The sequence below is a fragment of the Pterocles gutturalis genome, unplaced genomic scaffold (genome assembly GCF_000699245.1).
Source record: "Pterocles gutturalis isolate BGI_N339 unplaced genomic scaffold, ASM69924v1 scaffold1780, whole genome shotgun sequence".
NCBI classification, from domain to species: Eukaryota; Metazoa; Chordata; class Aves; order Pterocliformes; family Pteroclidae; genus Pterocles; species Pterocles gutturalis.
The window spans coordinates 39148-63950 of NW_010140452.1; the positions used below are offsets into that span (position 1 = coordinate 39148).

The window sequence follows — 24803 nt, forward strand, 5'->3', positions numbered from 1 at the left end:
TGAGTTATCAAACAAGTCTCCAAACAAATGAAAGAAAAACCCAGAAACCCCACTGTTTTGTGGACTGCCAGGGATATATCTATTTCTACAGTCTCTGTCCTGCATGAGGAGACCTCTGTCTCTCTGTCCAAGACTGTGCAGCCTCATTATTTACATTTTGAAGTTCCCGGAGGCTACTAAATATTGCTCTTTCCATTGAGGTGGGGAAAGTCAGTTTGTTTGCTTGGTTTTTACTGATACTGGAGGTAATGACACTGCTGTCACATCTGTATTTGCTATAATTAGTAATATGTATTGAATGTTTAATAAGGTTATTGCAAATTACAACTATTTAATAGAATTTATATTATGGCAGATATTTTAACTAAATTTGCACTTAGTTTCATGTATAATCATGATCTGTAATTCTTATGAGAATATAATAGTTGAATACTTCTGTACAATGTTTCAAGATTAGTGCTGCCCTCAGTCTTGAGCCTTCTTAATTCTACCCTTGTTTATAGTATTGAATGTACTAAGGCTATTTTTGTTTTCTCTTTTCTAAACTCTTTCTACTTAGCAATGTAGCAAGAAAGCATCATCTTCACTGTTGTGGATCCTGAAATCATCTGGAATAATTGCAAACCGTCCTTGGCCACGGATCACTCTTACATTGACAACCACTGCTATAATATTAACTATGGCTGTATTCAACATGGTAAGCAGAAAAGGGGTAATTTTTCTTGTTTATTTATTATTTTAAGATTTTGTTTTTTGTTCAGTATTTGTTCAGATTTCGAATTCATGTCCGTGGCCATATCAGGAACCTACATGGTAATGATTGCCAGAGACAGAAATTTAAAGCAGAGCAACAGAAAACATACTGTATAATAGACACTTCTGCAAATAGGATAATCAGCAAGAGCTCAAATCTTGGCTAAGTTTGTTAAAGAAAGATGTAATTTATAAGGAATACAATATAGCTAAATCCCAGGTTGAATTGTTCAAATCCCTGGCTCATATATGCATTACTTAGAAAAACAGTGTATTGCTCAAAGAATGAAGTACCTCCTCACAGGATGTGTGTAAGACTTTGCATGAAATAAGCTAAGATTTATTCAGATTTGTGATGCTCTTCTACTGATCACAAAATGATTATAATGTATACATTATTGAATTTCATGTGCTTGTCTTTTTGTTTTGAAAACGGACAAAAATTCAAAGTTACAACTTCAAAAGTTGCTGATACTTTTGTTACTTTAGGGTTTACCTCTATTTAGGCATTTCAAACTGTGCTTTTATCTCCTAATAGGGAAAATCCATGTAATTCTGTTATTTATTTGCAACTGTAGCAAATACAGAGTAGATCTGTCATTAGTTTGCATAAAGCCTGAATCTTAATGTCCTCATTAATTCTGAATGATGTGTTGTCTAATGGGACAAGCAGTATATGGGATCAAAAGCCCTCCCTTTTTTTGCCCTATGGGCAGAGCACGATTCATTTGTTTGTAAACCTGTGAAAGTGTTCCAACTCAGCTCTGTATCTCTAAAATGAGAACTGTCATATTTATTTAGGTAATATTTTCATTGCAACATTAATGCATAGGTATTAGTCACATTTTAAGTGAGTGAGATTTGCATTCAATGCTTTTGAAATTGCAAGTCTAGCACTTCCTTGAGTTGCTGGTACTTTTGTTACTTGAGGTTCATAAAGGACTTAAAGATTGTTGATACCTACACTGTTTTATTTTGTTTTCCCACAACATTTCAGGGGACCCTTAGTCAATAATTTGTTACAGTAAGTACTAAACTTGTCAGAATGATGTAGTGATGTAATGTGGGCTTTTGAATGGGTACACGTGAACTCTCTTTATCAGTGAAGGCATTTATCAGTGGGAACAAATTATTCTGAAAAGTTGTTGATTCTTCATCACTTCTTGTCCTCAGCTGAAGACTATATGCTTTTATGAACTATAACCTTTAGACAAGCAAAAGTTATTTGGCGTACTACAGGGCAAAATCCTCAGATGGAGTAGTTTGTAAAACGTAGGTCAGATTGGATTTTCTCTTACTTTGAACTCTATACATAGAATCATAGAATGATTAGTGTTGGAAAGGACCTGAAAGATGTATAAGAAGAAATGAAATAACCTACTTGGGTTTAAAGTATACTGTGAGTTACCATTCATGCAATCATATGGTTATTTATTAAGTTAAAAAGTATAAAAGAAGCTATGGTCAGCAAATGTTTTTTTCCTTGACTGAAGTTCTACTATTCTGTACAGCCCACTTCGCATTTGGCCTTCAACAAGTAAAAGACCTCTTAACAAAAAAGGAGTTGTTCACTACATAATTTTTAGAAAAAGTTTTTAATTCTATTGGTTCAAGTCCATTTTTATGTGGACTGAACGTTACAGTAAAACTTAATAGGCTGTGTTTCAAAATCTTTGTGCCTTATCAGTAATGACTGCAGTATTACAAATAATCATGTTCCATGATATTCATGAGATTATAATTTTAAGTACAATTCCCACCTTGAAACTAAACTTTAATAGTTTGACTAGCAAAAATGACTTTAAATGTGATTGTGAAATTTGCATTTCCTTAATATTAATAGCAAATTGTGGGAGAGACTCTGAAGTATCATTATTATATCTCCAAGCAACATGTACTTAATTGCAGAGTCCATTAACTGCATTTATTTCCGTGAACTCTCAGTAGAAAAAGGCAAAATGTAGCCATTAAAATTTAATGGAGATAAAAAGCATCTAACCACCCCACACCTAATAAATCATAATTAAGACCAAAATGTCAAATAAAACTCAGTCATTATGGTCGAGGGACATTAGAAAAGAGTGGGGGTGAAACTTTATTTCAAATTAGTTGTTTCAGCAGACATCTAAATCTAGTCTTCACGTTTGAGATATATAGTCATCATCAGTGGAAGGAAGTTAAAAAACAGCTAATGTGACATAAGTATCAAATACTTCTTAGCTGGAGGGAGAGGGTGACTAATGCTGCTTCCATTGAGCATTAGATCTGGCACCATATATAGAGTAGGGCAACAGTCAATGGCTGTTGAAGACTGTTTTTGCGAAGCTGACCTGCATTAAACAGAACAGGAGAAGGTATGTGGCAGGGAACAATCTCAGAGAGACAGTAGGACTGCATGACTACAAAGGGTCAGCTCCTGGAAACTAAATGAATAACTGTATATGATAACATCAAATGATTGTGCTTCACCATCCTCTGAGATTCATGTGATCTCAACAAAAGTGGCATGATGAAAGAGCCCTGGAAGAGCTTGTTGTTTCAGTGATTTTGCATCAAATTCATGAATGCTTCTTCGTGCAGCAACAGGATCTCAGGGCTATACTGTCCCAGGAAAGTGCTCTTACTATCATCTTTCAGAGTCAGGATGTTACTTGCTTGCCTGTCTTCTGTCCACTGAATTTTGAACAACTAGACTATTTCCTTTGAAAGAGCGTATCTTTAGAAATGTGAAGATTGTCAGAGGTTTGAGTATTTCTGCTCCATTGTTTAATGTATGTTGGTGAGCATGACGGTGACAAAGATGATTTTGATACTTTTCTTAATGGTCCTCACATGTCCATTTTCAGTGTAATTTTTGTATAATAAGGAAGAGAAAACAGTTTGGGATCAAATTAAACGTAAGCTGTAAATTCAGCTGAGCTGCATTTTTTGGTAGCATGACAGACCTTGTTTTTGCTGATAATGTGTTTCCATTTACTATGCACAGCTCTGCTCTGGAACTGCTGTTCCTGGAGCACCTGCTCCTAAAGAGCTTAGTTCTGGGCTGTGGGGTTTCTTGCTGGTGTGCAAAAGCACACTTGTTAGTGTTCTCAGGGTAGCCTATGCCTTCTTGTTCAACAGAAAATGATTGTAATATTTGTTTTTACAGATGGATGCTGCATGACATCATGCTGCCACAGGTTGATGGCCATAGTTGTACTATCTGTGGCACTTGAATCAATTAATTTTGGCTTTTACTCTATGATTCAGTAGTTCAATGGAGGGGTATTTCCTAGCTCTCTTCTCCTGCCCACCTATCACTGGGTCAACCCATTCACATAGTAACTATTAAAACTTTACACATTTTATTGTTTATTCCATAGTTTAACTCAATGTGCATTTGATTAGGGCAGTTAACATTAAATTCTGCCACCTTTCCTTCTTCTCAGTAGGATGCTATTTTATGTATATTAATGTGAAAATCAGCAAGCTCGCCTGCTTAGTAAGGTGAGATACAACCCATTTGACTTGGCCATGTTTACAGGCTATCGGACCATGTTCGTTGTGAAGCCTTAGTTCTGGTGCCTTGTGGATTGTACAGAAAGGTTAAAAGTACCTTGGCGAGAAAGTTGACTTTGTTTTTGGTAAGATTTAAACTAGTGTATTATGTAGTCTTTTGCAGATTCTTGGTCCGATAACCAGAGAAATGCACTAACCCATGTTGTGGAGGGAGGGTCTGTCACCACATGGTTCCTATTGAAAGAAGTAGCAGCACAGCAGGTATTTTCATCATATGAGGCAAAAACCTCACAAGTGAAGATTGCAGATTATACAAACACGAGAGAAGAAAAAGCTGTTAGAATGTATGAAGTTAAAATGAGAATTTAATGGTAGTGTGCTCAGATGTTCCCTGGCAAACATTGGTATTCATAAAAAATATTGCTTTCATTTGAGTCATTTGAGTCATTTGAGTAGGTGTGACTGCTTAGTAGGACTGAGCTGTCTCTTACAAAAAAATACTATGTTGAAGAACAATATATATATCTCCAAAGCATGATAGCAAATGTAGATAACTCATGAGAGACAAGAAAGACAAGTGCAAACACATCATTCAGAAATAAGTGTTGTTTGGCTCATGGGAGATTACAACATTTCCTTATCCGTTTTTTTCCTTTCTGTGTTTATTTATGTGTTCACAGATATGCCACATTTCACATAGCATTCTGTGTATACAGGTAACTTTTATAGGTCAGAAATGCCCTACAAGCCTCAAAAACAAGATTTAAATGCTTTAAGAGAAACAAATATATATAAATATATATACATACATATCTATATATAATAATTGTGTTTGAGTTCTTCATAGTATATAATCTTTTGCTCTGTGGACGTGTGTGGGATGGGATTCTGAAACTAAATACAGTTATTTCATGTTTGCAAAAAAAGTAAATGCACTGTTAGTGGGATGCATGCCCGCCCTTGGCAAATAATATCACCTATTAACAAGGACAGATGAGAATGTCAGTGTAAATAGCTGGGGGCTGGAAGGAGGATTAAATACTTACAGCTATCTGGAGAGCATTTGCCCAAAACTGTTCCTGTTAAAGAGGAAATACAGCATCAGCTGGGTTAAACAGAAATCAAGGCACTTCCAAGGGACTTTGAAGCAAAGAATGAAATAGTGTGGAAAAAAGTATAAAAGAAGCATGGAATCCATAACAGGAGGAAGAGACCTATAAGTGGAAAACAGATGACTGTCAAAACCTGGTGTGACACTGCCATAAGTCACCCCTCTGGCATCACACCGCTGCCTCAGCCAGCGAGAGCAGCCTCTCCATCGGACACTGAGCTGCCTGCTCTGCAGCTGGTGGGGTGACAGTGTGGGCTGCCACATGCAGGGACCCACACCTCGGGTTTGTCTGTGTGCACGAACTCATGAGGCACTTTCTCACCAGCATGTACATTAACAATTCAGAGGGAGCTGCGCAGGTGCACATAAAGCTAGAGCACCCGCATCTCCTTACAGGAGGGGTGTGCAAGCAGGTAACCCCCATGCCGAGGAGACAGTGTGCATTTAACCCATGCATCCTGTGAGAAGGGGTGGATGTGCATATAACTCTCTGTCTGTGCATGATTAGGACTCTTTAGGATCAGCTACAGAAGGGTGTTTTGAAATTTTTAGGTGTTTATTAACATTTTGTGGGGTCTGGTATTGTGATTTGTCTGTCATATTACTATACAGATCCTGAATGTGTAGTTCACTGATTGTGGGGTAATTATGTGTAGCTGCACATAAACAGTCAGAAGCATGTTAGCAAAGGAAGAAAAACTGAAAGGGCAACTGTATAAACAAAGCTGAACCCATTCTGTGTGTTGCCCCAGAGGCAGTGACAACTTCTTGTAAAGCAGCCTTGGTAACAGATGGCATATCAATCACCTTCATGAGTGCATAACCAGTCCTGCTTCTGTTGTAGGGGTGTTACATTGATAATGGTTTCAAACTCTTCTCAGCAGCACCACAAAACATATCAAAGGGCAGTGACCACAGCTGGTGGCTTGGCAGGTTGGATAGTCAAAAAAAAAAAAAAGTCACTATGCAGGTAGTACAGTGCTGGGGCGTCTTGCCAAGGGGGGTTGTGGGATCTCCATCCTTGGAAGCTTTCAGGACTTGGCTACACAGAGCTGTGGCTGACCACATCTAGTGTTAGTTAGTAAACCAATAAACCATTTTGATCCAGATTTGGTTACTCTGAGTGAACTGAGGAGTTTTTCTCTGGGGCAGTGGGTAAAGATGGGGATGAGGAAAGGATTTAGAGGTGTGTTACAAACTGGCTATGTGCAGATGACAGTGGCTGAGGGGAAGGCAATCTGTGGAGCTCTGCAATGGTCATCCCAGTGTGGATTTTCAGATATGAGAGGGATTGTGAAATTTGCTGATGAAATTAAGGTGACAGGCAATTTCTGTGAAGGAAGGCTTGGAATTTTAGAAGGAGGAGGTCAGCTAACGATTTTAGTAAAAGAACCAGGATGAAATTCAGTGCAAAGTGCAAGATTATGGTTGGTCTAACACACCAATGACAAGAAATTCTGATACAACTTGGAAGCTCATTAGGTAGAGGTGCGATGAGTTCAGGATTTTGATTGATTATGTGGGTTTAATGACAACTCAGCTGAATCACAATAACCATCCATGTGACTGCTCTTAACTCATGGTAAGTATAAACCACATTTAGCTAAATGAGCCCCAGTGAAGGAAAACTACCTCACCTTTGCTGAGTGTGATGTTAGTGGCTGGGATTATGTCAATGTGCAGCAATGTGTTGAGCTTCTGTAACTTCATGATTTGTGTGAGCCCCACTTGCGTGAGGTCAGTGAATTAGGGAGCTGTCATTCTAGGATGTATGAAAGCATATTTTCTGCAGAATTAGTATTAATGCAATTGCACGGCTCACTGACGAAATCTGGGAAGTGTGTTTGCCGTTTTTGTCACCCAGAAGTTTGGACTGAAAGAGGTGTGTAGAGAGGGTGACTTACTAGAACAATCAGGGGAATGAAGAGCTTGTTTTCAGGGAAGAAACTAGAAAAACATAGGTTGCTGAGCATAGTGAAGGTTGAGATGGCATTAAATATTGGCAATGTAAATACTAGGGAGAGAACGGAGCTATATGAAAGCTGAAGGATGAGATTAGCACAACAAGAAAAAACCATGGGAGCTGACCATTAATGCTGGTTAAACTTAGAAACATTTAAGTGGTGAGATTCAAAGCAATGGAATTAATGTAGTCAAATCTAACTTGTTAAGAACTCAATGGTCTTTAAGGTCCTTTCCAACCCTAAACACGCTATGATTCTATGATTCTGTGATTTTATGATAGGAAAGCACTACATCAATACATAAAATGGCACTGTATGATGATGGTTACCTGTGACATCAACTGGCTGAATTTGATGACCTGGGAGATACTGGTTCCTCTCTTCTGTTTCAATAACATTAGTACCCATATTGTCATTATCGTTATTATGAGAAAGATTAAGTCTGTGTAAATCAACTGCAGTGAAGACTACTACTTTCTTTAATTCTTCCTGTCTTTAAATAGGAGGTTCAGTTGAGGTAAACCCAGGAATTATTCATATTTAATTTATTTCATCATTGCCTCTCATGTGTGTGAGCTTCTAATATATGAAAGTAACATACCAAATAGCCTTTTGCCTTTTAGTCAAATGGAAAGTGTCAGATGGAGGTTAACAAAGTTGTTTTTGTCCGAGCATGCAGGAGCAAGTAATCAAGTGATGTCATTTTCCCTTTTCTGTTTCAATTTGCAGTGAAATACCAAAGTCAAATTATTACTGGCAAGCCTTCTCTGCTTCTCCATTTCTCTTCTCTATTTTGACCTTAAAAAGCTGACAAGCTAATGGATTATATGTTGTTTTTGTCTAGTTTTTCCTGGATAATGCTGTGAAAGCTTTTCCCTCAGTTCTTAATTCATCAAATGCAAGTTTTTCTAATTCGAGTAATCAGACACAGTGGTGTATACAAAACAACTGTTTTTTCCTACCGGTAAGTTCATTTTACTTTTGTTTGTTTACAACAATTATGCTAAATTGACTGTTGCCAGATCCGCTTGAAGTTAAACACCCACCAGTTTTTAAGACTGCAGCAAAAGCTTGATTTATTTTCAGTCACCTGCAACTGCATTTGAAGGAAGTGGGAAGTTAAAGGAGGTTAGTACTTCTGAAAACAGAAGTTTTAATGAGTGTCAGATTGAAAAGCAGGAAACAGTCTGATAGCTAAGCAACCTAGCTCACTCATGCCAGCAAATAGGTGTTACAAGATATCAGAACACACAGCAACTGCAAAGCAGACTGTGCAGTGAAAGCTCCGTGTTGCTGCCAGTGAGAAAATGGGTTTCACAAGGACCAGTGGCAGACCTGAAATTATTCACCACTTTTGTCATTGACCTGGCGATAAATATGAAATCTGTGATCATCACATTTCTGTCATTGCGTATTTGAGAGTTGGGGTGAGAGGGAGGAAAGACAACACTCATGTACCGCTGTATAAACTGTTTGAAAGATCTGAAGTTATTTGAAGATGTCTTGGTGTGAACAAAAGCAGAGCAGCACATGCAAGAAGAGGGGGAAGGACATTCCTGCAAAAATAGGGGATCTGTATCCTAGAGAGCAATGATTCTTAAAAGGGTTACAAAAGACCTGCAGTTCAACATAACAAGCTATATATTGTGCCAAAATAGGTCAATAGCCTTTGGATGAATAAGCAAGGGGTAGCAAGAGGAGAAGGGAGACTGTTTTATCTCTGTGCAGAATTGGTGAGTCCACACACTGTTTTACATGAAAAACCCATTCACTACGTCAAGCTAAACAATCCTAGACATACACAAAAGCAAGATGTTAATTAGCTGTAGAACTCTCCTGGAAAAAAGCAGTTGCAGTAACCACAGCACTTACAGATTTTCGGCACCACCTTGATACAGCAACAGCAGAGCATGAGTTTCTGTTTCTCATTTTCAAATTTAGCTAACTAAATACCATCAGCTATGGATAGGTGCCTACATCTTCTTTTGGTCCTGACATTGAGTTATCTGTGTTGTCAAAGAAATGATACCATCTTTCTTCCAGTCTCTGCATATGTTCGTACTCACAAGCACATGGATACGAGCTGGTTCAATGCTTATTTATATTTGTTTGCTTTTTTAGTTAGCAGGTTTCCTAGTCATCTTTTTTATATTACTTGTTATAGTTTTGAACATCTTGAAAGGTATTTTGTTTTCTTTTTTTTACCAGTAAGTTCTCCAACAAGCATCTGAAAGATTCTTTTAATAAATCATATTTATTATTAAGATTCAATCTGCTGTTCTTAAAAAAAATCTTTATGTGTCTTTTTCCTTTGTTTTTACATGTATAACTAAGATGTTTGTCAGCTCTTCACATGATTGGCACATTTTTAACAATTAGTGGTTTCTAGATTTTGAATTTTTGATAAATTGGCACAAAAATAATGTTAAAATGTCATTTCTGATAATAATAAATTAAAAGGTTAGGTTGGCTAAAGTTTTTAAACACTTTTTCCCTCACTTTTTTTATCAAACAGCTCTCAAATGCACTTAATTTTCATCCTTGGGCACTGTATAACTTCTAGCTTGAAAAAGCTACAAATTCCTTTTGAGTTGCTACTTTTGATCTTTTAAAAAAAAAAATTAAAAATGTTCTCTCTTTACTGAATGAGATTGAATACTTAAGCTGACAAATGTTTGCTTCCTTAAGTTAAAAATTCAGTCCTTTGAATCTGTGTGTTAGCTTGAAGCTTTATTCATGCAGATAAACTTCCTGTGATTTATGATAGTGGACTTGGCAGATCTACTGACTATGTCGTCTGAGTGAATAAGAGATTTTTAAATTATTTCAACCCCAACAGAAGCATACTGATTAATTCTTCCCCTGCTCCAACCCCCAAATTAACCTTTCTGAGTTGTAATTGCTTGCTTTCTTGCTTACATGGTAAGTTTTAGGGACTTTTCTTGTGTTTAGTTGTTTAGTTTTGACAGGATGCTTCTGTAGTTTCCATATAATAGAAGTTATGCCTGGGAGATTTCAAGTTGTTCATATCTCTTCCTGTGATAAAATACAGTGTGGTGTCAGTGCTGCCACCTCCACATGTTCGATAAATAAAAGTCATAATACTGACTTCTAAAAGATGCAGTTTTTGAATGCACTTTATTTGACTAGGGAATTACAAAATTACTTTCTTCTCAAGTTTTTCTCCCTAGACATACTGGAGTGGAATCCCTTTTTACTTTAGTATAGATCTTATAACCATAGAACTGTAAGTCTTAATTATTAAGAGAAGAGACCAAATCCACTGGGCTGGAGATAAGATCCTAAGGGTGTAGTGCAGTGGTGCAAGGCACTGGGTCTGTGATACCGGTAAGAAAGGCACTCAGACTCTGTGAGGTATGGGTTAAAATACCATTTGTTGGAGCAAGCACAGAAAGAAAAAAGAGGGTAGATAGAGTTACATCCCTTCAGATGCTGGGAACCCTGAGCTGTGCAGCGTCAGACAGTCCTCCAGTCAGGGATGGCGTGTGGTGCAGATAACATCTGTGGAGAGGTTACTCACCATTTTCCTCTTTTGAGCTCTTACAGGGCTTTCTTAAAAGGAAACATTTCTATTCATTCTTCTGTCAGACAAAAATTATGCTCATGAGAACTTGCTGTTGCACTGTTAGATAAAGTCGAGGCCATGCAGGTGGCATAACCACCATTACCGAGTGGGAGCTGCCTCCTGCAGGTTCCTTGGTTGCAATAAGTTGGCTGAGCTGGCTGAGGTTATCCCACAGCCAAGGGATACGCAGAGCAGAGCACGGACCTGCACCTGCTCAGCTTCACTGCTATGTGGATTGCTGACTTTTCAGTCATCTTCTGGTCAGTGTCGCTACAAAGGATTGGTATCACTGCAACACTCTGCCTTGGAAAAAGCCTCAATGCCTCTGTAGTCTGAGCCCTTTTTATTCTTCAGTAGGTTGTACAGAGGTCTAAGATGAACAAGCCTGAAACGGGTCTTCACTAGAAAACAAGCCTGGTATATTTGGACATAAAAGCTGTAATTTTTTCCCAGCTAGGCATTAACTCCTCTGAAGGAAAGTTCATCTTCATTTGATGAACTGGGAGCCATTTGTCTCATGGTTTGCAATTTTTGTACTTTGGCAAAGATCAGAGCTCTCATGCTGTACATACACCAGTAATTCCACCCGTCCTGATTTTCTGTGTGGTTACTTTGACTGTTCATTCACCAAGTTGTTACTGTTTTGCAGTGTCTTGCCTGCTTTGTAGCTGCAGGCATCCTTCTGAGAAGCTAGCTAGAATGTCAGTTACCTTTATTCCTCTGCAGTCTATCTTTTGAAGCATCTTGTCTTGCAGATCCTCCTCTGATTTTTTTTTTCAAGCCCTTTTACGTTAGTCTGAAAAGCTGAAAGGTTAGAGAAAAATTCAAGCTACAATACTTTAAGTGTCTGCTAAAATTTGCAAATTCTGTTATTAAAAGGATGACATTTCTGTTCCTTTGACAGGAATTGAAAAATTCATTTGCACTGTTGAGCACTCAGAAACAATAGCCTTGAATATATGTGAGATACAGTTGGGAAAAGGTTTATTTAAGGTGGCATTTTCAAAAAAGCTTCATAACCTGATGTGGCTGTTCAAGCAGAGTTGCCTACACAAACTCATTTCCAGTTCTGCTTGTTGCTTCCTGGAATCTTCCATTGCAATACACAGTATCACAGTCTGCATTCTTACATGTGTGGCTGTGCTGCTCTTCTTTAATCTGTCCACCCTTGTCTGAAATCTTCACTGAAATTTTCAGTCTTGTCTATATATTCCTATAGAACACTAACAGAGATTGTCTATTCCACTTAGAAGTTTCTTGGTCCTTGACAAACTGCATCCAGTTCTGGATTCAAGACTGCCTTTTGTTTGCTTGTTTCTTTTTGGAAAAACAATTTCACAAGGAGGGTGCCTTACACAGTAAAAAATGAATGTAGCTTCTTTTATGTAACACTGAATTTGAAATGTGACCCTCTGTGGAATGCAGCCGTCAGAGAAGTTTTATATTTGGTGATTCTGAAGAGCAGTTTTTTCTATTTCTTATTTCAAGCAGATCTGCAAGCTAATTACAGTAACGGCAGAGATTCAAATGGCAGATCAATTCTTGCTGATGGGTGCTGTGAAAATTATTCTTCTTAGTGATCCTTCAAAATTAGTATACAGTGATTCAGGTTCTGTCAGAAGTCCTGCCATCAACAAGTCAACAGTAGTCTGAAAATAGCATACCTAGAAATAGAATGCTTTGTAGTTTCAGAAAAGATAACTTCCTTACAAGGTGCAGGACTGTAATTTTCAGAAGTATCTTTGGCAAAGGTGCTGTATGTTAAGGACTAATAATGATTCTAGTTAAAATGTATTAATCCTGTTTTAGCTTTAATTTTAATGCTCTAATCCATTTCCAGAAAGTATCCAGAGAAAATATTTTTACAGGATTTTAACTGGAACCATACATATTTTTGTTAAATATGAGATAGGAGAGAAAAGGCTTTTTTAAGCAATTGAATATGTTCTCGTGGAGTCATAACTCAAGACGATTTGACAGAAGGATTTTTTAATATTTATATTATGCATAGGCCATGTTAATAATTTTATATTCTTCATATCTTAGCTGTATTTCTGTAGTTTGTAAAATTGCATATCTATGAGGTTCATAATAGCCATGTATTGCATCAATTTATAAATACTGCAAATGTAGGCAATTAAATTGTTGTTTTCAGATCTTTAGACATTTTACCTTGACATTTATGCTAGTAATACATACAGGGTAGCTACTGAACTCAAGCATGAGTGAAAACTTATTCCAGTAGGGTGGCACGGGAATAAATCTTTTGTCTGTCTGTTGGCAGTAGTCTCTTGCAGTAGACTTCAACACTAGCAGTGGTGTCCCATGAATAGGCACTCCTCACTACTGCAGATGAGTAAATGAAAAGGGACAAAGGGTAAAAATCAGGGAGCATGAATTTGGAGCATAGTCTGGATTCTATTGAGTATTGGGTGAATTGGAGCCTAGTAAGAAGTAGGGTCTGTCTTATAAAATACCAACATCTGACTGTTACTGGCTGTTTGTAAACCGTCATGTCCCAGGTTGTGGTAGATTCCATGCTTAAGTGGCCAGTCAATAACTGTTTTTTTTAAACTTGCTTAAGCATTTTATTATGTTTGATTTCCTACTCAAGAGCTACATTCTAAATATTTTCCATTTGATTTTTCTTTGCCAGTATTTTATATACAGCTGCATATTAGGGCTCATTTCCTGTTCTGTTTTCCTGAGGATAAATTATGAGTTGAAAATGGTGATAATGTTGATTGCATTGGTGGGCTACAATGTTATCCTTCTGCACACTCATGGGCCCATGCTGGATGACTACAGCAAATTTATGCATGCAATGGCACCTCTGAGAAGGTAGGTAGATAACTCCAGTCCTTCTGAAATTAACAGAAACTAAATGCTACCTGTGGCAGTTCTCATGTCATGGAACAGATTTATTTTCTGTGTGTTTGGCTATATAATCTACAAGTCACAATTTAAAAACATTGTCATGCTGCAGTTAATATATGATTTTATGTCACATGTCAGAGCATTAGAATAAAATAAACAAGTCTGGCCAAGGTGTTTAAATCACATGCTATAGGAAAAAGATTAGGGATTAATTTGCATCTTTATAATAAAGGACATTAGGAAAAAGTCATCATTAGAGTTGTTAAGACCTAAGTCTGGACATAATTAAGGCTGTTAAAGCATATTTGCTGCAAGCCAAAGAAAATCAATTTCCTCAGAACTAGTACCTTGTCTTAAAACTTTACAAATGCAGTCTTACCTAGTGAAAAAATTAGTAGACCAACAGTTCAGATTCTTTTTTGCTGTGCTTGCAAATTTGCACGTTAAATTTTTAGTGAGACTACTGAAATCTTTGTTATAGGTGATATATAAGACCAAAATTATTACTCTAAGTATTGCTGTGTAAAATAATTTTGGACACATGTAATTTCTACCTCCTTAAAAAAAAAAAAAAAAAAAAAAAAAAAAGAGGTAATTCTCTTCTATGTAGGCTGAGTGTGCAGTGCTTATGGCACAAAAGAAAAACTGAATATTCAGAGCAGAGTTTCAGTATGCTTTTTCCTATGCAGTAAAGGGCTCAAGATCTTTAGGACACAGAGACAGTCATAGAAAAGTATCTGAATCTAAAAAAAAAAAAAAAGTGTGTCTTTGTTTTTAAATCTAAAGATTAAACAAACAAATACAGGCCTTTATGTTTCCATTGTGTTAGTGGAAAGGATCTCTCTGTGATGGGATGGAGATGGAGAACCATGTGACAGCTTATATTTAGCATGTGCTTCTGGCAGCCTTCATTTTGCCAGTCAGATTGTGTGTCTGTTGGTATTTTCCTTCCTAAACCTCTCACCAAGGTTCTTTCAATGGCATCAGTAGGAGAGTGCTAGTGCAAGCTGTCTCCCATTACCTCCATTGTCTTTTCCCAAAGCAGAGTTTTTAATAAGCTCTGTACAAGATCTAGTTTGTGCCTCCTGTAAATCTGAGGTGAAAAGGCGTCTTGAGAGTTAGGTGCTTTAGTTTCTGTGAAATGATATTTCATCAAATAATAAAGCATATCATATTTACATGGTCTTAGTTTATATACCAGAAAGTAGTATAAATTGTAGTCTTATTCTTGTGATAAAGTAATTTTGTTTCAACTTTTGAGCAGCTTTCTTTACTTATGTTTTTATTTTATAGGCCAGGAATACTGAAAGACCTGAAGACAATGGGCTCTATTTCTTTATTTATATTCTTCGTCACATTACTGGTTTTGGGCAGACAGGTAAGATGCACATTTCTCTTCATCTGCATCAGTGGACACAATGCCAGCCTCCACATGCAGCCTCCCAACTTCTCAAACATTTTTTAGATAGTTTCTGACAAACACCTCTATTCCGTTCTGCCCCACCCTCTTTCAAAGGAGTGTCAGAAGCATCTAAAAAGCTATTTTCTTTATTACCTTCCAGTATGCTCTTAAAACTTACCAATAACTGTCATTGAAACTGTAGACATTATGCTGGTAGTGTGCTGTGACTATTGCTTGTCATGCTGACCAGTATTGTCTCATAGCTTCCTAGTGTGCTCCCATCTGTCTGCATCCATCTGCTGTCTCCCTAGTTGCTTAATTACAAGCTATTTTCTTCACAGTTACTACCATTTGATGCAGACACAGAAACAATGTAGCATGCACACAGAAGTGTACCACATGCTGGGGCCACAGTCGCAGTAAAACTGACCCAACAGGAAACTACTCTTTTATTACCCAGTTGTGCTTTTTTGGTACAAATATCATGTCAATGGTCTTACCCTCTATGAAGTTGAGGGCAGGTGCAAAGGGCAGTTCTTTCTCTAAAGAGAGACAAGTCTGTCCATGATCTGTGGCAAAAAGCTGCAATGCCAGCCTGTTGTGCCAGGAACAGTGCAGTGTGCAAGGCAGGGCTCTGAGATGGAAGAAGCAATCCCTGTGACATCTCATGAACAGCCTGTACCCCCATAGCCTGCAGCCTTGGGAAGGATCTTATCCCATACTGTCTTTAAAGCACTCATTTACATTACAATTCCTTGAAACTGTCCTTGACAGTCATGACTGTTATTTAAATTGCCAAGCAGGCCCTGCAGGTTACTAGACAAAAAATTATTGTCTGGCAGCTTCTCTAGTGTTTGCTGTAGTGGGGAACATCCTTCTTGAGTTAGAAATAGCATTCATTCTTTATCTGCCCTGCTGCCAGCACCGTATTAGAGTTTACTCATTTGATGACGATGATGACGGGCAGCAGAGGGCATTGCTGGAGCACAGCTACTTCCATTCAGAAAGGATAAATGCTTCATTGCACCAGTTAAGAACCTTTAGTCCCTGTCGGCCAAGGTGTCAGATGGAGGTGGTGGGTGCAACACCAAGAAAAGAGGAGAGAAGAAAAGTCAGCTTCACTGGGCAAGGAGAGTATCTCTTTGTGGGTTCAATCACATCAATAAGAAAGTTTGTTTCGAATACAACAGTGTGTGTGTGTGTTGTTGCTTGTCACACATACTGAAAAATGATCCCCTGATGGAAAAAGTCTCTGTTTTAAAAGGAGCTGTAGGTCCAGGATCTTTATCATGATACCACTTGTTTGTGGCTGTTCAGTCTTTTGCCTTCGATTTTGCTCCTAATTTATTCTGCCTTAAAGAAGAAGCAGAAAAAAACCTCTACGTTTTCAAACAGTCTCAAGCAAAGTCTAAATGATAACTAGAAAATGTTATGAACTACTTTTAATGCATGCCTGGCATAAGACCTGCCATTTTAAGTTACTGTTAGTGATACTGACTGGTAGCAAATGCTTGGGAAAAGAATTGGGGAGAAAATGAACCTGCGTAGAGTGATCCTTCCAGGGACGTATGCTACCCACCTTCTGGCAGTCAGCATTTCTGTGGCAACATTTAATAGCTATTGATTGCTCTGCTTTCTGTTACACTGCCTGATCCCTTTTTAACCCGCTTTATCTTCCAAGTCTTTCCAAATTGTCTGATAATGAATTTCACAATTTGATAAAAAGTCATGTGAAAGTGTCTGTCTTCTTGTTTGTTTTTAAACTTTCTGTTTCCTATTTTCATTGAGTGGTACTTGCAGAATGCCATCAAGCCATCTTGGCAGTGTAGGCAAATTCTTTGTTACTCTTCTTCCACAGAGAGTAATAGGGAAGTAATTTCTCTGTTTGCTATTGAATTTTTCTACTTTGCAGATAATAACGCCTTACTCTTCTCTTAGTATCTGATTATTTTAACAATGCTAAAGGTAATAGTCACTGATGAAAAGGGTGGTCTTTCCATTTTCCTTTAGTTGCATTGGTGCTTCTCTGTCCCCAGAGTGAGTAACCACAAAGTTCATCTAAACAAAAGGTGAATGCTTTCTTACAAGCCTCCCTCTGTGAACCTGTTCACCACCGGTCAGAGAGATGCTGTCCTGGTGCAAAAGCAGGAGGGAGGAATGTGGTCTCTGGTTGAATGGGGATGAAGAAAGGGAGAGCTAGTGTTATCATTACATGTTATATGAGCGAACTTAATTCTCAGGTTCAACTAATACTTTTAGCTGCACAACCAGCATCCCTACTGAAAGAAGCAGGCCCTCCCTCAGCTACTCATTCCTACCCTTGTATCTTCTCATTTGTACTGGCACAGCTGCCTGTGGAGCTGTATAGTGGCCCAAAATAGGGAAATGATCTGGCTTAAAAATTAACCCTGGAAAAATGGTTAGTTTTCAGCCAGATCTATTTCCTGATCTGGTTTTATGGTGTGGCTGCAGCAATGCCTGTGGCAAAAGAATGAGGATAAGGTAGGAGTGAGCAGCTAGAAGTGAGGTAGAGAAGGTAGAACTGCTTTGTTTTCATGGTCATGACAGTGTAGGTTACAGCCATTCCCTGGCACAGAGATCAAGTGACACATTTCATCCTGCATGCATGCTGTTAGATTTATTTGAAAACTGGCTGGCAGCACGCAGATGATGTGTTGAGAACAGTGACTCTTGCACACTGCCCAGGCATTGCCCAGGAGAATACAGATTTGTGATGGGTTTGCCTTTGGCTGGGTGCCAAACCACACACCCACTCACCCAATTCCCCAAACCACCAAAGGACAGAGGAGAGAATTAAAGGGGAAAAAAAAGACTCATGGGTTGAGATTAGAACAATTTAATGACTAAACTACAATAATATTGAAAATAATACTATATACAAATATAAAAATGAGTGATACACAGTGATATTGCCCCCTCACACAATGATCAAGGCTCAGCCTGTTCCCGGCTAACGATCCCAAAGCAGGCAGAGTCCTGAAACTGCACTCATGGAACAGAGATAACAGTCCGAGCATCGCACACTGAGAGCTGACCGGGGTGGGGGGAAGGCCTTCGGAGAGCAACCACCTGGAGCGAGATGACCCGGAGCAAAAGAGATCCAGAACCAAAAAGGGCCAATCTTCTGGAGGGTCCTCACCTATATACTGGGCATGACATGTATGTTATGGAATAGATTATTGGCCACTTTGGGTCTCAATCCTGAACCTAAGATCAAATCCTGGGCTAGTAACTGGGGCTGTGCTCCCTCCCAGCTTCTCCTGTTTGCAGACAGCCAGAGAAGCTGAAAGACCTTGGCAGCCTCATAAACATCACTTTTTATCAGCTTTCTTCTGAGCACAAATCCAAAACACAGCCTCTTGCTAGCTATTATGTAGAAAGTTAACTCTGTTTCAGCTTAACCCAGGACAAGATTGTTATGGGCTAGACACATTCAAACACTATTGAGCATTAAATCTCTCTAATGGCCCTGTTTGAATTACTAGTATTGACATAGGCTGTGAATTCCTTTCTCATCAGTACCTAAAATTACACTACTCTGTTACTCCATAGGCTAGGTGAATATTTTGTTTTTCCCACGACTGACTATATTGTGTTTATCCACATCGAACTTCATTGGCTATTTTACCACCTGGATGTTTATGGCAACTTCTCTCAGCCATTAAAACTGCTTATTTGTAGTCTCTGTTCTGTTTTTCAGTTAGCTTTTATTCTGTGAGAGGATCCCTCCATTCTTAGACAATGTAGCTTTTTCAAGAGCCTCTTCTGAAAGAATTCAATGAAAACTTATTTCAGACTTCACTCCTAATCAAATGCCCGTTGACTTCTTTGTAACAGATGAAGGCATGTTTACAGAAGAGGTGTCAACTCTTCCCCTTTGTATCAGCTTTAGCTAATATGTCTAAATAGCTCTTTTCCTTAGCATAGATTTTTTTTTTCCAAAGTACCTTGCTCTGTTGTTCCCAGCCTCACCCCAGTTCTTTTTTCACAGATTTGCATTCTGTCCTTCTATGACACGTTGATTGTTTTGAATGATCAGGCTATCCAACACAAGTTTCAGATCATCAGCTTTTCATTTTGGTTACTTTATAGCTTATGACTTCTTGTTGATCAATTTATTAATGTGTTCTAAGACATACACTAAGGGCAAATCATGCCTGACAAATTTGGTGGCCTTCTATGATGGGATTACAGCGTTGGTGGATAAGGGAAGAGCAACTGATGTTATCTACCTGGACTTGTGCAAAGCATTTGACACTGTCCCACACAACATCCTTGTCTCTAAATTCGAGAGGCATGGATTTGAGGGATGGACCACTTGGTGGATAAAGAACTGTCTGGATGGTCACACTCAAAGAGCTTTGGTCAATGGCTTAATGTCCAAGTGGAGATTGGTGATTAGTGGCATTCCTTAGGGGTTGATTTTGTGACCAGTGGTGGTTAACATCTTTGTGGGAGACACAGACAGTGGGATGGAGTGCACCCTCAGCAAGTTTGCCAACGACACTGAGCTATGTGGTGCAGTCGACACGCTGGAGGGAAGGGATACCATCCAGAGCGACCTGGACAGGCATGAGAGGTAGGCATATGTAAACCTCATGAAGTTCAGCAAGGCCAAGTGCAAGGTCCTGCACATGGTTCGGGGCAATCCCAAGCACAAATACAGGCTGGGCAGAGAATGGATTGAGAGCAGCCCTGAGGAGAAGGATCTGGGGGTGTTGGTTGATGAGAAGCTTAACACGAGCCAGCAGTGTGTGCTTGCAGCCCAGAGGGATGCCTGTCCTGATGCAAAAGCTGGTATCCTGGGCTGCATCAAGAAAAGCATGACCAGCAGGTCAAGGGAGGTGATTCTTCCCATTTATTCTGCTCTCATTCCACTCTTGTGGGACCCCACCTGGAGTACTGCATCCAGCTCTAGAGTCCTTAGCAAAGGAAAGACACAGACCTGTTGGAGAGAGTCCAGAGGAGGGCCACCAAAATGATCAGAGGGCTGGAGCACCTCCCGTACAAGGACAGGCTGAGAGAGTTGAGGTTGTTCAGCCTGGAGAAGAGAAGACTCTGGGGAGACCTTATAGCAGCCTTACAGTACCTGAAGGGGGCCTACAGGAGAGATGGGGAGGGATTTTTCATCAGGGAGTGTAGTGATAGGACGAGGGATAATGGTTTTAAACTGAAAGAGGACAGATTTAGACTAGACATTAGGAAGAAATTTTTCACTGTGAGGGTGGTGAGGCGCTGGGACAGGTTGCCCAAAGAAGTTGTGGATGCCCAATCCCTGGAGGTGTTCAAGGCCAGGCTGGATGAGGCTTTGAGCAACCTGGGCTAGTGGAGGGTGTCCCTGCCCATGGCAGGGCAGTTGGAACTCAGTGTTCTTTAAGGTCCTTCCCAACCCAAACCATTCTGTGGTTCTGTGATCTTCTGCTGATGCTCCATGTTGATGCAGTTTCTCAGACTTGCTGTATGTAAGTAATGGCAGTGAGGTGGAATCTCCTTAGCTCCCTCACCTGAATGAAAAAAACAGGCTTAATTTCTAATTATCTTACCTGCTTTAGGGCTGCCTTTGCTGCCCCTTTGCTGAATGCCATAGCATTCATCTCCTCTGACTGTAGACACCTGCCGCATAGGCAGCTACTCTTGAGCTGCTTATCTTGACTTTCTATGGGACATTCTTTCAGTGAGAATTAGATTAATGCCTCACTCAGGCAAATACTGCAGATAGACTCAGATGATTGTCCCAGTAGAATTTAAAAATATAGATAAACCCATCTGTGTGTAATCAATGAGACATGAATCAGTTTTGTTGCTCTTAACTGCTTTTTCCCAAGAAGTTTCCTCTGATTTGAACCTCTGCGGTTGCATTGCATTGCCTTGCACAGATGCATGGGAGTCTCTCGTCCTGGAGGAAGTCAATTGTTCTGTGGTGCCTGGAGGAACATAGTGTCCTTCATTCCTCCCTGGGCGTTCCACTATGCTCACCCATTGAGAAGTGCTGTCAAGTAAAGTAGCATAAGGTGAAGAAGGAAAATTTTGTATCTCAAGGATATTGTGCCTGCAGATGTATAAGGGCCATTCTGAGACATTTTTATTCTGATATGTTGAAAAGGTTCTGGCGATAACAAGTGAAGTAGGAAACAATCTTAGTTTTCATATGACTGCAAGGCAAAATTTTTAAATTTCAAAGCAAATTGTAGAATACTGCTTTATTTTTTTTCTGATTTCTGAGTTCTCTTTGTCATTTTTGACAGCCTAAATTTAATTCAATAAATAATAAAGGAGTAAATAGATTATCTGTTTAAAATTAGTTCCTAAAGAAGAAATATGTCTTTTTGAAGATTTCAGCTTGATCTTATCTAGCACCTTTTCAATTCAAAGTTGGTACAACATATGGGTACCTAATTTCAGTTTTATACCAGGCATTTGGTTTGTTTTTGTCAATTTATGCAAATAATTTTGATATCCCCGGTTTTTATTGCATTTTTTCTGCATTAATACAGTTGGTGGCATTTTAATTTATCATCTATGTGGGGAACTTACGTGTATAAGTATACAATATACATATTTAAAAGCTTGCCAAATCATCACATTTCAGCTTTCTACTGTAACTTTGTCTGTGATTCAACAAAATAACTGTCAATTGTTTTGAACTGTGACAGCCACTGTCCCATCAGAAGGACTCATCTCATTTTTATGTGAATGTGAATGCTTACTGACTGTTAATAATACTAGCTAGCATTTTTAGGTTTTTCTATAATAAGATTGTCATCATAATCATGTTCTTCTGGATAATAACATAATCTTCAGGATAGCCATATGATAGCATGAAACCATTGGACTACATTGAAGTAGCTCTTGATTTATACCAGCTCAAATGAGATAGTCAGGCCAGTGGAGGCTTTACTGTCAAAATTATACCATAGAATTTATGACAAAACATTGACAATATTGAAAAGAAGTAGAGAACTCCACAAAAATGCATTTTTATTCATTTTTTCAACATCTTTTTAATGAAATCAGATCTCAAAAAAATACTGATATTCCAAGAATGTTATACATTTCCCTATAGTTCCAGTTATTGTTATTGTTGGGGATGCTAAAAAACAGTTATGAAACCTCTGGGGGAAAAAAAAGAAGAGGATAAAGTATTATAGAAAGCCGTAAAAAAAAAAAATTAAAAAGCACAAAAGCAAACAAAAACACCAACAAAACCAAAACTGGGTTGGCCTAACTGACTGGGCCATTTTTGATGATCTGATAATGATTTGATAAACTGAAGGTGTATTATATCAGTAAGCTGTTTTTTCTTGCACTGCCCTTTTTTACCAGGCTGGTTGCATGACATAAATTCAATTTGGTAAAAGTTAGGGTCTTCCTGAAATGCTCATTGTTGTAAGTGAAATTCTACACTCTAGATAAATAAGACATCATTTTAAGCTGCAAAACTGTAAATTGTTTCCATAACAGTGTTTGATTTCTGGAATGGTTTTCTGCAAAATCCTGAGTAAATAAATAAATCTTCCATTGCTTAAGGCACTTCACAACCCTCTTTTTTTCCTGGGCCTTTTTATGGGCTTTTTTGGGGGGAGGCCTTATAATTTGGATTAAATGTGTGCCATGTAGTGCGTGCTTGGGGTTTGATTTCTTTGGGATCTGGAATTGTACTTGAGTGGCCAAATAATAGCCTTTTAGGGTGATGTACTGTGCTTATTTTGTCTCTTAAACCTGTACTCCAGCAGGACAAGATGCCTATTGTTTCTTTACCTCTGTGTCCTCTTGTAACAGAATGAATATTACTGTAGGTTAGACTTCCTGTGGAAGAACAAGTTCAAAAAAGAGCGAGAGGAGATTGAAACCATGGAGAACCTAAATCGGGTACTTCTGGAGAATGTGCTTCCAGCCCACGTAGCTGAACACTTCTTGGCAAGAAACCTGAAGAATGAGGTCAGCCATCTCTGTATATCCTCTGCTCTGTAAAAAAGCAGCGTATCCTGGAAATACGACTTTATGCTGATTTGAACAGTAGATCCATCCAGTGAGATTATAGATTTAAAGTCACTTTCATTCCACCTTACCTACCTAAAAGGCTTGCTTTACAGCACTGAATGCACCATAGTACCTTGAAGTAAAAAATGTGAAGTTATCTTAAGTGGCAATGCACTTTGCCTTTCAAAGGAGGGTAAAAAAGGGTGAGGAGGAAGAAGGGGATGGTTGAATCAACATGGATTTGTATTTAAATCATATGCATTCAGATACTTTTTTGTTTGTGGTCAGAGTGGAGCTGCATCCAGGCTCTGAATTTCTTCTGGTGACTGCAGACCTTGCTTACTGGAGTGAAAATTAACTTTTTCCTTGAAACAGTGGCTATGTTAATTCTGGAAAGAAGTTCTGAACACTGAATTACCTGTTTACTCACTTTTTATGGACCTAATCCAAGCACCAGAGAAGTAAACCAAAAGACCCCTGTTGACTTTGGTGGAAATTAGATCTGCTCCTAATATTGCTTTACAGTTTTAATAAAGCAAAAAAGGATGAAAAAATAAAAACTTTTAGAGAGAGTAGGAGTTCTACAGATCTTAAATGCAATTACTTGTGCATACCAAACAATTGTTCCAAAACTGACGAAAGAGGGGAGAGGGTAGCTTTAGGGATTCATTTTTGATCTCCTGAGCCAAAAGGATAATGTCTTCCCTTTCACTGTGTTTCACATTAAGCACTACTAATCAGTACTTTATATCAGTATTTTAGTACTACCTGCAAATATTAGTTTGGTAGCTAATGTCAAATGAAAACTGCTGTGGGGTTCCTTTGAATCCAGTGAAGACCTTGGCTGGAAGCCAAGTTGGCTCAGCTCCAGTTCTCAGTTCAGGCATTAAACACAGCAAACTATCAGGAGATTGCTTTCTCATTTAGGTGCTATTCCATCTCAGCTCCCCAGCAGAGCAACACCATCTGCTCACCTTTGTTTTGGCAACTGGAATTATATTGTCACCCCTCAAGATGCTTTGGTTGGAATGAGCTTTAGTAAATTTAGTGAAGAACAGAAATTGTAATGTTCTGAACTCTCCAATCTATCATGTCAGCTGAAGTAAAAATTATTTGACATGATTTTAGTGGCATCCATTTTTAAAAAAGTCTTGAGTTATTTCTTGTTTTGTTTATCTTTAAACAGAGTTTTCAAAGAGGGAAAAATCTTCCAAATTCCTGAAAATCTTCAGGAATATAAGCATCTGTCATATCTTCAGATTTCTTTCAATGTCAGAAAGGATGTGCTGAGCCTTAAAGGACATTCTGTATGTGTGTATGTGCATACACCTAAGAATATGTTAGGACAGATTAAGCCTTTGTTTTCTTTGTGTTTATGTTTAGGTTAACAGATACTGAATTCAAATTTGTCTGCATTTTCCCTAGGTGCAAACATTCATGTTAATATGGTTATTTGTATATTCTTTTCTGTTTAAACCAGAGTTTGAGATGAAAGTTACTCTAGTGGATGAATAATCTGTTTCAGAATGCTACTTCTCTTAGAATTTTATGCATGCAGCTGTGTGGAGAAAAGGGAAGACAAAGTATGCTGCTGAAGAACAGCCAGCAGGA

The 24803-nt window shown here is 38.5% G+C and overlaps 1 protein-coding gene across 1 annotated transcript in view; it reads left to right on the top strand.

Annotated features, from left to right (window-relative positions):
• The window catches only part of ADCY2 (adenylate cyclase 2 (brain)), a gene marked incomplete at its 5' end in the record, with an annotated part of 79177 nt that overhangs the window by 38891 nt on the left and 15483 nt on the right, over positions 1-24803 (top strand). The window contains 5 exons of the mRNA XM_010083650.1: positions 560-697; positions 8171-8290; positions 13569-13723; positions 15068-15167; positions 22992-23150. Of these exons, the coding sequence (XP_010081952.1) occupies positions 560-697; positions 8171-8290; positions 13569-13723; positions 15068-15167; positions 22992-23150 (672 nt within the window). The remainder of the gene's footprint in view (positions 1-559; positions 698-8170; positions 8291-13568; positions 13724-15067; positions 15168-22991; positions 23151-24803) is intronic.